At 39.9% G+C, this 13,458-nt stretch overlaps 1 protein-coding gene across 2 annotated transcripts in view; it reads right to left on the reverse strand.

Annotated features, from left to right (window-relative positions):
* Positions 1 to 13,458, reverse strand: part of SLC35F1 (solute carrier family 35 member F1) — a 419,368-nt gene that overhangs the window by 162,374 nt on the left and 243,536 nt on the right. For both annotated transcript variants that reach the window (XM_082633389.1, XM_082633390.1), the window contains exon 2: positions 9,910 to 10,085. In XM_082633389.1, coding sequence (XP_082489515.1) covers positions 9,910 to 10,085 — 176 coding nt within the window. The remainder of the gene's footprint in view (positions 1 to 9,909; positions 10,086 to 13,458) is intronic.

The following is a 13,458-nucleotide window of genomic DNA, read 5'->3' on the forward strand; positions in this document are numbered from 1 at the left end:
ACCATAATTCAAAAAGAGTCATGTACCAAAATGTTCATTGCAGCTTTATTTACCATAGCCCGGAGATGGAAACAACCTAAGTGTCCATCATCGGATGAATGGATAAAGAAGATGTGGCACATATATACAATGGAATATTACTCAGCCATAAAAAGAAACGAAATTGAGTTATTTGTAATGAGGTGGATAGACCTGGAGTCTGTCATACAGAGTGAAGTAAGTCAGAAAGAGAAAGACAAATACCGTATGCTAGCACATATATATGGAATTTAAGAAAGAAAAAAATGTCATGATGAACCTAGGGGTAAAACAGGAATAAAGACACAGACCTACTTGAGAATGGACTTGAGGATATGGGGAGGGGAAAGGGTAAGCTGTGACAAAGCGAGAGAGGGGCATGGACATATACACACTACTAATCGTAGGGTAGATAGCTAGTGGGAAGCAGCTGCATAGCACAGGGAGATCAGATCGGTGCTTTGTGACCGCCTGGAGGGGTGGGAGGGAGGGAGACGCAAGAGGGAAGGGATATGGGAACAGATGTATATGTATAACTGATTCACTTTGTTATAAAGCAGAAACTAACACACCATTGTAAAGCAATTATACTCCAATAGAGTTGTAAAAAATAAATAAATAAAAGTCATTTATTGTGCTAAGTGATATTGAAAGTTCTGGCTAAGGAATCACTCTCTTTGAGATTTAGTCACTTTAGCACAAACAGTATACACACTATTAGGCACTGTAAATTTGGTTAAGACTGTGGGAGACTTGACTTGGGGCAGATTCACCCTGTAAGTGCTGCATATGTATGAAATTTATGTACTTTTACATTATTTAATGGATTGTGAGCTTGATAAATAATAATTCATGTCCCACGAGCAAGTTCTTTAGAGTAGGTACATTTTCTGGGGTTGGAGGAAACTGTACTCATTCTTGCAGCCTGAAAAAATGCCACAATGAAGTAGGAAGTTTTAATGGCATTTCCTAATATCCATAAGTAACTGAGGGAATAGCTACACATTGGAAACTCCAAGCCCAGTGATACGTTATTTCATCATGGCAGCCATGGAGTGAGAGTAGACAGTCAGTTCTTTCTTTTTTTTTCCTTTGGTCAAGTGTATTAAAGTATAATTTATATGTAATAAAAGGCACCCCTTTTAAGTGTACAGTTTGAAGAATTTTGACAAATGTATATAGTCATGTAACCTCTACAGCAATCAAGGTATAGAGAACATTTCCACTACCCCAAAAGTTCCCTTGTGTCCCTTTGCAGTCAACACCCCACTCCCCACTCTAGCAACCATTGATCTATTTCCTGACCTTATAGTTTTGCCTTTTCCAGAACATCACATTACTATGCATTATATAATTATACAGAGTATAAGCTTTCGTGTCTGGCTTCTTGCACATAGCATAATGCTTTTGAGATTAATCCATATCATTGCATGTATCAGTAGCATTTTCCTTTTATGGCTGAGTCATACTCCATTGTGTGCATTTACCACAACTTTTTCTCCTTTCACAAATTGATGACCTTTTGGGTTGGTTACAGTTTGGGCTTATGAATATGAATAAAACTGCAATGGACATTTGCGTATAGTTCTTTGTGTGGATATTATGTTTTCATTTCTCTTTGAAGAATGTGATTGATTGGTTACATGGTAAGTGGATGTTTAACTTTATAAGAAACTGCCAAGCTGTTTTCCAAAGTGTCCGTATCGCTTTGCATTCCCAGCAGCAGTATATGAGAGTTCCAGTTGCTCCATATACTGGCAGGCAGTTTTGCTAGAAATGGATTTTAATTTTCTCCTTTGATCTTTTCTAACAATTTTCCCGCATGGTTTGTGTAAAAATCCCTTCAACTCCACCTGCTGCCCCACCTTCTCTTCTCCCTTCCCCAACATAAGCATAATTCCCATGGAGTGTCCACCAAGGTTCATTTCAGAAATCACTGAGGTACAGCCTTTCTATACTATGGGGGATAAAACTCTCCAATCATACATATGAAGTAAAAATAAATGCAACATGACAAGGAACAGGAATGGAGGTTTGCCAAGTAATTTCCCACAAGGGAGATGTTTTAATAGGCTCCAGTGACTATTACCTCACCAGACATAGGTAAGTGACAGTAATATCTCCCCCACGACTCTCAAGGGAGTTATAATTCAGTATTTACATTTTCAAGTCCTTCCTTATCCAACCATCTAAGAATCCCTTCTCAGTGATTTAGTCAAGGTTATCCAGAGAACTGGAAACTGAACTAGCTGTGTATGAGCAGAACTCAGGCTTCAACATACAAGATGGCCAAAAAGCACATGAAAAGATGCTCAACATCACTAATTATTAGAGAAGTGCAAATCAAAACTACAATGAGGTATCACCTCACACCGGTCAGAATGGCCATGATCAAAAAACATACAAACAGTAAATGCTGGAGAGGGTGTGGAGAAAAGGGAACCCTCCTACACTGTTGGTGGGAATGTAAATTGGTACAACCACTATGGAGAATAGTATGCAGGTTCTTTAAAAAAGGAAAAATAGATCTACCATATGATCTGGCAATCCCACTCCTGGGTGTATACCTGCAGAAAACTGTAATTTGAAAAGATACATGCACCTTAACATTCGTTGCAGCACTATTTACAATAGCCAAGACACAGAAGCAACCAAAATGCCCATCGACAGATGAATGGATAAAGACGATGTTGTACGTCTATACAACATCACTGGAATAATGGAATATGGAATATTACTCAACCATAAAAAAGAATGAAATCATGCCATTTGCAGCAACATGGATGGACTTAGAGATGATCATATGAAGTGAAGTAAGTCAGACAAAGACAAATATCACATGATATCACTTACATGTGGAATCTTTTAAAAAATGATACAAATGAACTTATTTACAGAACAGAAACAGACTCACAGACTTTGAAAACAAACTTATAGTTACCAAAATGGAAACATTGGGGGGAGGGATAAATTAGGAGTTTGGGATTAACAAATACACACTACTATATATGAAACAGATAATCAACAAGGACCTACTGTATAGCACAGGAAACTCTACTCAATATTCTGTAATAACCTATATGTGAAAAGATTCTGAAAAAGAATGGATACATGTATATGTATAAATGAATCACTTTGCTGTACACCTGAAACTAACACAAAATTATAAATCAACTGTACTCTAATATAAAATAAAATTAATAAACAAAACAAAACTGAGGCTTCTGCTCTGAGAAAATCCTGGATCCTGCTTTAACTCTTTTTACTGCTCTGGCCTGTGTTTTTGACTTCCTACGGCAAGCACCAAAGAAAATTCCAACAAAGGCAAGGGGCAAAGATTCACAGAGGCCGAGCCATACAAACAGAACTGAGGAGGTGAGATCTTCAGGAGATTCTAGGGTCTGACATACTGTGAAATGCCAGATACCTAAGTTTCCCAGACCTTGTGGTTTTCTGAGAGGTCTATATTATTTCATATGAAGTCCTACATTTCTTCTAATTACACAGATATTTTAAATCTTTCAGCATTGGTAATTGAGAATTTAGCCTATGTAATTGTAAGAAGTGTAAGAAGTATAGTGTTTCTGCAGAGAACAAATATGAAGCCTGCCTTACATTGGAAGAGGCAACAATTATCTTCTGATTAATGTCTCCCCAGCCACCACCAAAAGGAGCAATACTTTTTTGGTACAAATTCTGAGAAGAACATTCTTGTGGGGACTAGACTACTGGGCTATGAGTTGCATCCAGCTATTGTGTGTAGACAAGGCTGTCATCTTTATATATTTCTCTCACCAATCCTGCCGTACTTGAGTGCTCTGGATGAAAAAAGAAGATAGTGGGTAAAAGGGATCAGGAGAGGGTGAGTGCTTGATATTCCTGAGCTGACTTAATGCCTTCAGCCTCCCCACTGAGAACTGAAGTTTGAACCTAGACCTCTAGGATTTCTGTCTTCTGGAATTTAATGTTCAAACCGAGAATATTTCTCTTGAACAGTAAGGTATGAATTTACGTTTCAGTATTCTCTTTGGAAAAAATCAAAGGGATTACACATGATGATATGTTTGAGTGTTCTGTTAGTACTATTAGGAACTTGTTTCATTTTCACACTCACCCAAAGAAATATATAAAAGATTCAATAAATATTTTAATGTGTATGTAAGAATTTGCTGGAATTCATGCAATACTCGTCAAATTTTTAGCTGCAAGCTTGTCTTTTATTCAAAATTGGAAGAGCTTATAAAAATATCTTTCAGTGAAAAAGCAAAACTTGTAGAACCAGTCACCAGGAATATCTCTAATGATGTTCAACAGTGGCAACCTTTTCTTCTCTTTCTAGGGTCTGTATACAAAAAGAAGCAGGCACTTCTGATTCTATCCATGCGTTCATTACTGATACCCATTCTTTCCCCGCCATCATGACTTGAGGAAGAAAACAAGGAACGAAACTGTTTTCTTTTCACTCTCAGCATCCTAGTTTTGCTCCACAATCCCTACCTCCCCCATCGCTGAGCAACTTGTTGATAAGGAAAACAAAAAGAAATTGGAGAGGCAAGAACTGAGGAAAACTGGCAGAAGAAAAGGAAGAAGAAATGACTATTTAAAAATTGTGTGGTTTATATATATTCAGAAGTTAAAAACTGCCCAAAAAAGAACCATGGATATCTATTATTTAAGAACTGCTGAAAGCAGTTCTGGGAAGCAGCAGGATTCTTGTAATAACGGATAAAAGAAGCTTATGGGCGGGCTTCCCTGGTGGTGCAGTGGTTGAGTTCGCCTGCCAATGCAGGGGACATGGGTTTGTGCCCCGGTCCGGGAAGATGCCACATGCCGCAGAGCGGCTGGGCCCATGAGCCATGGCCGCTGAGCCTGCGTGTCCGGAGCCTGTGCTCCGCAACGGGAGAGGCCACAACAGTGAGAGGCCCGAGAAGCTTATGGGCAAAAAGTTTGATGACATAATTTTTCTTGATAAGAAATATATCCTATTTCACCTTTGTTTTAAAAGCCTGTCACATTTCTTGCTTCTACATCCAAATGCAAGAACTGAGTGGTCTTTAGTTGTTCACAGTCTTTGCTTTATGTGTTTCTCTGCTTCCTGATTTCAGCTAGTATTACATGGAATTTTAAGAAAAAAGTAGGCATGAGGAAGAGGCTTCCCAGGCAAATCTGTAAGTTTTGGGAAGCTTCACTATACTTTCTTAGTCATATACCTGTCAGATAATAGAAATATATATATATCGTTCTCTGCCCCCAGTTCCTGGCACAGAGCTCCTAAAACACTTGTAATTTCCTAAGTGAGAAGAACGCTAGGAGCATATTTTGTTCTAATATTTGGTCTTTGACCCTAGTTCCTGACACAGAGCTCCTAAATCCCTTACAATTTCCAGGGAGATAGGAATTTCTTTTGTTTCTAATGAGGTGACTCTTGGTGTGCTCCTGGATGGGGCTGGTCACCAGAAACACCAATTTATGATTAGAAGCCTGGAATATTCAGCCCCACATTCCCATTTTCCAGAGAGAGGAGAGGGGCTGGAAATGAAGTTAACAATCATGCCTATCTAATGAAGACTCCGTAAAAATACCAAAAGCGCGAGGTTTGGAGAGCTCTAGGGTTGGTGAACACGTGACATGGAGGTGCTAAGAGTGCTGTGCCCAGAGCGAGCCTGGGGGCTCCACGACCCTTTCCACACACCTTGCCCTACTCACCTCTTCCATCGGAACATAAATCTATATCCTTTATCACATCCTTTTGTAATAAACTGGTAAACAGTAAGTAAACTGCTTTCCTGAGTCCTGTGAGATGCTTGAGCAAATTAACCAAACCCAAGGAGGGTTCGTGGGAACCTCTGATCTATAGCAGGTAGGTCAGAAGCACAGGTAATAACTTCTATCCATCTCCAGATAGAACTGTCAGACTGAGTTATATTGTAAGACACCCAGCTGGTGTCACAGAATTGCATGGTGTGGGAAAAGCCCCACACATCTGGTGTCAGAAGTATTGTGGTATGGTGGTAGAGTGAGAGTAAAGGAGAAACACAAGAGGAGGGCTACGTTTTTCTTTACAATTCCTGAAACCCTACTTTGTACATATAGCGTGAGTTTGGATTTCAGGCATTACTTCAACGGGTATGTGTGTGTGTATATATATATATATTTTTTTTTTTTTCTAGCTGTGTTGGGTCTTCATTGCTGCACGCGGGCTTTCTCTAGTTGCAGCAAGTGGGGGCTACTCTTCGTTGTGGTGTGTCAGCTTCTCCTTGCGATGGCTTCTCTTGTTGCGGAGCATGGGTTCTAGGCACACAGTCTTCAGTAGTTGTGGCACATGGGCTCAGTAGTTGCGGTGCACGGGCTCTAGAGTGCAGGCTCAGCATTTGTGGTGCACGGGATTAGTTGCTCCATGGCATGTGGGATCTTCCTGGACCAGGGTTCAAACCCGTGTCTCCTGCATTGGCAGGCGGATTCTTAACCACTGCACCACATTGTCTGAGTAACTTCCCCAAAGTGGTTACAACTAACCAAGTAACAGCTATCTAAATTTTATCTGAATTCTCAAATGTGATACATTGTCATTGGAACTACTTTTTTGAAGTACATTTTTTTCTACAGAGTTGTATTAAAGAAGATCTTTAGGAGAAACAGCAAGATTTTAAAAAATTTTAGAACCATCTGGAATAAAAAAAACCTAGCTCCAATCACGAAGGGCTAGACTTAAAACTTGTTCTACAGTATACAATTTTTTTTTAAGGGGGATGGTCTTCATAGGAATCAATTTTTGGTTTTCTACAAATTTTTGTAGGAACCAATTAGTAATCAGGGACAAATTCAAAACTCCAGTTTGAACTGGCGTTACACTGAAACTTATACTGCATTCTGTTGCTTCAGAGTCTTTGATCATTGGTTCAGTGCAAATTTGGTGAGGAGAATTCACTTTAACTCTGGAGTCAAATTTCCACAAGGCTTTTGTAATAACATCACCCTTCATGCTCTTGAAAGGCTTCTTGCATTTATCACATTGTGTTTACATGTGACAACCATACATTTTATAATTAAAATGATAAAGAAAGATTATTAATTCCTGAGTCTAACTTATTGATATTATGTGGCCTAAGGTGGTATCAAATGAATATGGTGGCCCTGTGGGGCCAGTGACATCTGTGCTGGAAGAATTGGGAAGGCTGGCATCTTGCTCAATCCTGACCTGCAACACTCCCGGAAGAGTACTTAGCAGAGTACTTAGGAAGTACCTGGAAGGGAGGAGAAAATGTGGCCATGACAGCACTTTCCTCACACACATCACACCTTCCATCCTCTCCTCTTTGCTCTGTTCATTCCCTCTCAAACCTTGAGGTGCACGAGGGAGGAGATTATTATGTCTCTAGAACACGGCACTGAATCAGCCTATACAAAATTAATGTAATTACTGTGTTGATTTCCAGATGTTAGCTTAATGCCAGCCTATTAAAACTTTTAAAGATGAAGCTTAAAACAAACAAACATTCTGAGTAAACACCCAAATAAAGACATGCTAGCATATTTAGTGATAATCTGAGGCAATGCAGAAATCTCTGGATAGAGCATTTTAGAAACTGGGTCTCTCCATCCCCAACTGTAATGACAGAATTTGCTCAGGTCCTCTTCAGTCTTTTCCTTCCAAAGAGCCTCTGAATTCCTTGCTGCTTCTGGTCCTTGGCCTCTTTCCAGTCATGCCTCTGCCCTGCCCACCCTTGCCATCCTCTCCCAGCACCGTTTACAGTCACATCCTCCTGACATCAGTGCTGTGCCTCACTAGACTTTGCCCCCAGGGCTGGTTTCTTATCCAGGGTTTTGAAATTCAAGGGGAAAAATCCTCCTTTTGCTCAAACCTGTCCCTCTTCCCTCTTCCTTCCTCCCCGGACCGCACATGGGTGGGCACAGTGGGCCATGAAGGCACCCAGCCCTGGCCTGGGAGGGGCCCCAACTCTTCCTAGCTCTGTAGCCTGGAGCAGGTTCCTGATGCTGGGGGGAGCCTCCGATCTCTCATTTATAAAATTTTGGATAATAATTCTTATTTCCTTGGATTGAAGGAATAAAAGAGGTAATTCACATATGTAGTAACTGGCACATTATAAAGCCTCAACAGAAGGTATTGTTATTAACCTTGGGTCTTTTTCTACATTTAGTTTTTTAAGCTTTTCTGTCTCTACCTGTAACTGTGAAATTATTCTCTGTTTCTTAGAATGGCTTGATTTTATTTTTTTCCCTGATGAGAGTTTTTGTTAAATCTCTGGGCTCCTGGAAAGTAAGACTGACAAGAACCCAAAGACTAGTTGTAGTTCACCATCTTGTAGTCTAGACTGTTTGGTTCTAAAAATCTCTAGAGAATGTAAATTCACCACTTTCATGTGATTTTTTTGTTTATATTAGAGTGTTGCAAAATTGTTCTTCATTTAATCTTACTATCCTTAATTATAATCCTTGTATTGGGCTAAAATCATTCTATTCTTTAATAATTCTAAACTATTATTCAAGCTTTCATTAAGTGATTTTTAAGTTGAACCGCACAGCTCTCTCTTCTTGAATGACCAAACTATACATTCCTCATGTTAACAGTCTCTCATAAGTAAATTTCTAATTATATCCCTCCCCAATTTCCTCATTTTCTGGAGTTCTTTCCTGGATTGAGGCACCAATGGTGAAATTGTGGGTATAACTGTTTAGATAATGCATTTGTAGCATTCAAAATCATTAGCTTCCAAATCCTACTGAGGAAATATAGCTGAGAGTCAATGTCTATAACTTTTGTAGCCTGAGGTTTTATTTGAAATTTTACTCTTAAATTAATTATGCCTACCGATGTTAAATTTTAAAAAACAAACACCAATAACACCAATATTTGAGAAGTAAATGAAATTAGCTTTTCCAATACTTTAAACAAATCCCAAGTTAAACTAGAATGCAGTCCTAACTTGTTCATTTTTACTCTCCCTCTAAGATGAAATCTAGTCCTGGCCAAATCATTTTAATTAAACAATATTACTCTGAAGGACAATCCAAATAAGGAAATGTAAAAATTCAATGCTGATATACGATTATTAGCAAAGTTTCTAAAGAGTATGACTCTTACAATTGATGTATAGGGCTATACACATATCTTTATTCATTATTATGGTATATAATTGTCTTCAAACCTATTAATGGCTACTTTTCAGTGCATATTTTACAGTCAACAGATGATACTGGGGGATTATTATTGGCTATTTCTGGGCCATAGGTATAATCATAAGTCTCTGAAGTATATCCTCCAGAGATATACCCCAAGGATTTCAACTGCAATTGCCCTTTAATAAGTTTTTCTTGCACTGACCCTTGGAGGACTTGTTTCATTGTTTTGGCTCTTTTAAGTTTAGACAGAACATCTCACATGGCCATTTGTGGTAACTTTCTTTTCTTTCTTTTCCCCTTTGTTATTACTAGAGTTGTTTGTGTTTACTATTTTTATCTTTCTCGTGACACTTTCCCAAGAACATATATTTGTCTGTAATCCCCTTGGATTTCTAAGGGCTAGCATTTATTAAGACAGCTTCATCAGGCCTATTCCAGGTTCCAGGGAAGCAGTCTGTTTAGATTTACTGAGGGGTACAAGGAATGCTAACAGGAGTTCAAATATGAGCAATTGTACATTTCTGCCTATACATGCATTTCCTACTTCCTGCTGAATTCACACAATTTATGCTTCTTTGTGATTTACTCACTCATTTTGTTTGCTGTATTACTGCAAAATAGAAAAGTGAGAATTTTGAATTGTCTTAAGACGCTATAAGTGAAAAAAGTTAATCTGGTCATCGCTCATCACTCTTGTAGATGTTGCTAAAAGAGAAACAAAGCTATATTCTCGGGATTTTGCATGCTTACCTTGTCTGACAGCTAGTGTGGTGGTATAGACCAAGAAGAGAAGGATGTAATTGAGGAAACTCTGGAAGACTGGTGTATTGGCATGGAAATCTTCTGACAGGTACTTGCTGGTCAAGCTAATTCCACAAATAAGGAGGGATAACACCTGGCCTAGAGCCACAGAGATTAACATCTCCCTGAGAAATAAAGAGAAACATAGCAAAGATCAGCAGAAAGTCCATTAGAACAATCACTTAAAATTTACTGAGCACTTGTGCCATTCACTAGGCTAAGTGCAATAAACAGTATTTCTTTTAATCCATCATAGCAATGCTACTTTACTGGGGTTTTGCAGAGGAAGAAACCAAAGTTTAGAGGGGTTAAGGAATTTCCTTACAGTCGCATAACTAGGAAGTGGCAAAGCTGAGATTTGAGACCAAATCTCTCCAAGTGATCCTGGCTTCTACCTACTGAGCCCTGGAGCTCTGGGGGGAAATTAACATCATCCTGATGCCACCATGGCATAAACAAGTGTTCAGAAACCTGAGAGAGAACTTCAACACACTGACGAAGCAGGACCATATTCCAACCATATCCTCAGGTTCTTATACCAAAAAACGGAGATGTTTTTCTTCATAGACCAAAATCTTGGCTCTAGGAACACTTAGGTAAAGGGGCTATACAAACCCCTGATAATCTAAAAGGACTATCTCCTCTCCATTCCCAGATATTGAACCGTTTGCTCTAAGAAGCACTAATAAGCACTAGTCTCTGCTCTCCTCTGCTCAAGTCGCAGTTGCTGACACATTAAAACTCTCATTCACGAAGGAAATTTAGTGACTGAGGTGGTACAATAAGACATTTCAAATTCTGTGAATATTTTCTATGGCCTGTTTTTATAGGCACTGACCCTACAGACCACTGTAGTGGAGATTACAGGCAAGAGTCAAACGGTTCACTTTGCATAGAAATAAAACGCCCATGTACTGAGCCTGCGCGTCTGGAGCCTGTGCTCTGCAACAAGAGAGGCCCGCGCACCGCGATGAAGAGTGGCCCCCGCTTGCCACAGCTGGAGAAAGCCCTCGCACAGAAATGAAGACCCAACACAGCAAAAAAAATAAAGAAATAAATTTTTAAAAAAATGCCCATGTGGGCTTTATGGTCACATCCACCTGTATGCTCTGACACAGGACAAGCCCCTGGCTTCTGCAAAGCAGACTTCTGCTCTCCCCAGGAGTCTCATCTGACTTTCCTGGTTTATTTATTTAAAGAAAAATGAACATAAAATAAGCAAAGAGTAGTATTTCTAAACAGAAAAAGCATTAGGCAGAGCATCTGGAGCACTGCATATTCCCTCCCCCATGGCAGATGTGAATCCATCTTTCTGGAAGGGGCACGGGGCCCCTGGGCAGGGTTCTGGGTGGATACCTTGGTGGTATCCTTCTTTTTTAAAAAGGCATCCATCACTCATTCCATTTGCTTCTATGAGGAGGAAAAATTGTGGCAATGCAGGTGGACCTATGAAAAAGACTCTGCAGAGGTTAGCCTGTAACATATTGGCAGAGGCTGCCTTGGTAGATGGGTAGATTGCTCTGTTTCCAGGTACTGGCCCCGACCCTTCAATTCAATCTTCATAAAGGTGTCAAAGGAGTCAAAGTGATATTTTTAAACATATAAGTTTAAAATGTCAGTCTGTTGCTTAAAATCCTACCCTATAGATGATACCCTATAGATGGTACCCTACAGAATGCAGTGATCTATAAGGCCTATGTTACACCATCTACAAAGATGTCTGCCAACATTTCCTCACATCCCTCTACATTCATGCTGCTTCTCCCAAAGGGAGGTGGGGTCTATTTTCCTTTTCCAGAAGCCGAGCTGGTCTTGTGACTTGCTTTGACCAATAGAAGGTAGGGGGAGAGATGTTATGTGACTTCTGGTCCTAAACCTTAAGAAGCTCTGCAGCTTCCATTTTCTGCCCTCTTAGGATACAGCTTCCACGTAAAGAACCAGAGTTAGACTACGGAATATTGAGAGGCTGTGTGAAAAGAAGAAGAGAGACCCAGCCAACCACTGCCGCCTCAGCTGAAGCACCAGACATGTGAGTGAGGATTGTGGATCCTCTGGCCCCAGTGGAGCAGCGCCAACCTGAGTCATGTGGAACAGAGATGAACCATCCCCAGTGGTTGCTGCCCAGCTGGAGAACTGTGAGAAATAATCGATGGTTGTGTTGTTTTAGGGCATGAAGTTTGGGGTGGTTTGTTATGCAGCAGCAGATACTGAAACAAGGCCCTCAATACCCTCCCTCCAATCCTACTACCGCAAAGCTCTGCCTCCTGCTTCCCCACTTCATTCCCCCATGAAGCCAGAGCTCCAGACCTACAGGGCTACTTGCACTTCAACAATGAGTCATGGTCTTCTTTGTTGGCATTCCTTTCCACATGTTATTATTTCCAGAATGTTCATCCCGACGTGTCAGTCTGCCTCTTATTCATCTTTCAAGATTTGGCTCACACGTTATGTTACCCCCTTTAAAAAGTCTTCTCTGCCCTCTCTTCCCTGGGATGTATCTCCTTCACTTCTATATCACTGTACTATAATTATTGTTTTTCCTGTGATGTTGGTATAATGTTCTTCACTATATTTACAGCTGGGCAACACCATTCAGAGGAAGTAGAAAATGGAGAGCTTTAAGACAGTGCAGAGGCAGACCTAGGCAACACTGAACAGTTTTGTTGAAATGAAAGGATGATTTAAAAAAGAAGAAGAAAGAAAAGCAGAAGTAAAGAGAAGTACCAGATTTAACTCAAAGGTTTTTAAGCCAGCCTAAGAGTAGTGTGATACCCACTAACAAAAACCATGATAAGGAGTTGGTTTTAGTGTAAAGATAACGAACATTTTTGGTATATTGAATTTGAGCTGCCAAATGAACTTCCAAATGATCCAACAGTATTAGAATCATGGGATCAGAGTTGGGTAGGAAGGTCAACCAGGAGAAAAATATGTGGAAGTTTTACATATACGAGTGGCGGCTAAAGTACTGGAAGTGGATGCTAACAACATGGAAGGAAGAAGAGGAAAGAAAATAAGGCCTGGGAAGTCTTTGGAGAATCCCCAGATTGGGGTTAGGGAAGAAAGAAGAGGCACATCACTGGAGTCAGAAGTGGTTTGAAGGCTAAGGGGAAGACCAAGATAGTTCTTTATGTCAAGGAAACCAAGGGAACAGAGACTTTCGTGGAGGGAACAGTTGTAATACTGAATGCTGCTTAGAGGGCATGAAGAATGAGGACTGACAAAAGATGATTTGTAGTCATTGCCAGCCTTTGAAAGACCACTTTTGGCTGTGTGGAGAGTACCAGAGCAACACTTGGTATCATGGAAACAAAGGGAACAGAGAATTTCACAGAAGGGATAGTTAGTGGTGACTAATTGGACAGAAGTGGTGAGAAATAAAGGTGCTGACTTTGAAGAATTTTAAAGAATTCAAAGAATCCTTTGAAGAAGTTTGATCTAGTCACTACGTAACATAAAAATAACAAAAATAGTTAAAATAATAATGTTTAAAATGAT

The sequence above is a fragment of the Mesoplodon mirus genome (assembly GCF_964341445.2).
Source record: "Mesoplodon mirus genome assembly, chromosome: 10".
Lineage (NCBI taxonomy): Eukaryota > Metazoa > Chordata > Mammalia > Artiodactyla > Ziphiidae > Mesoplodon > Mesoplodon mirus.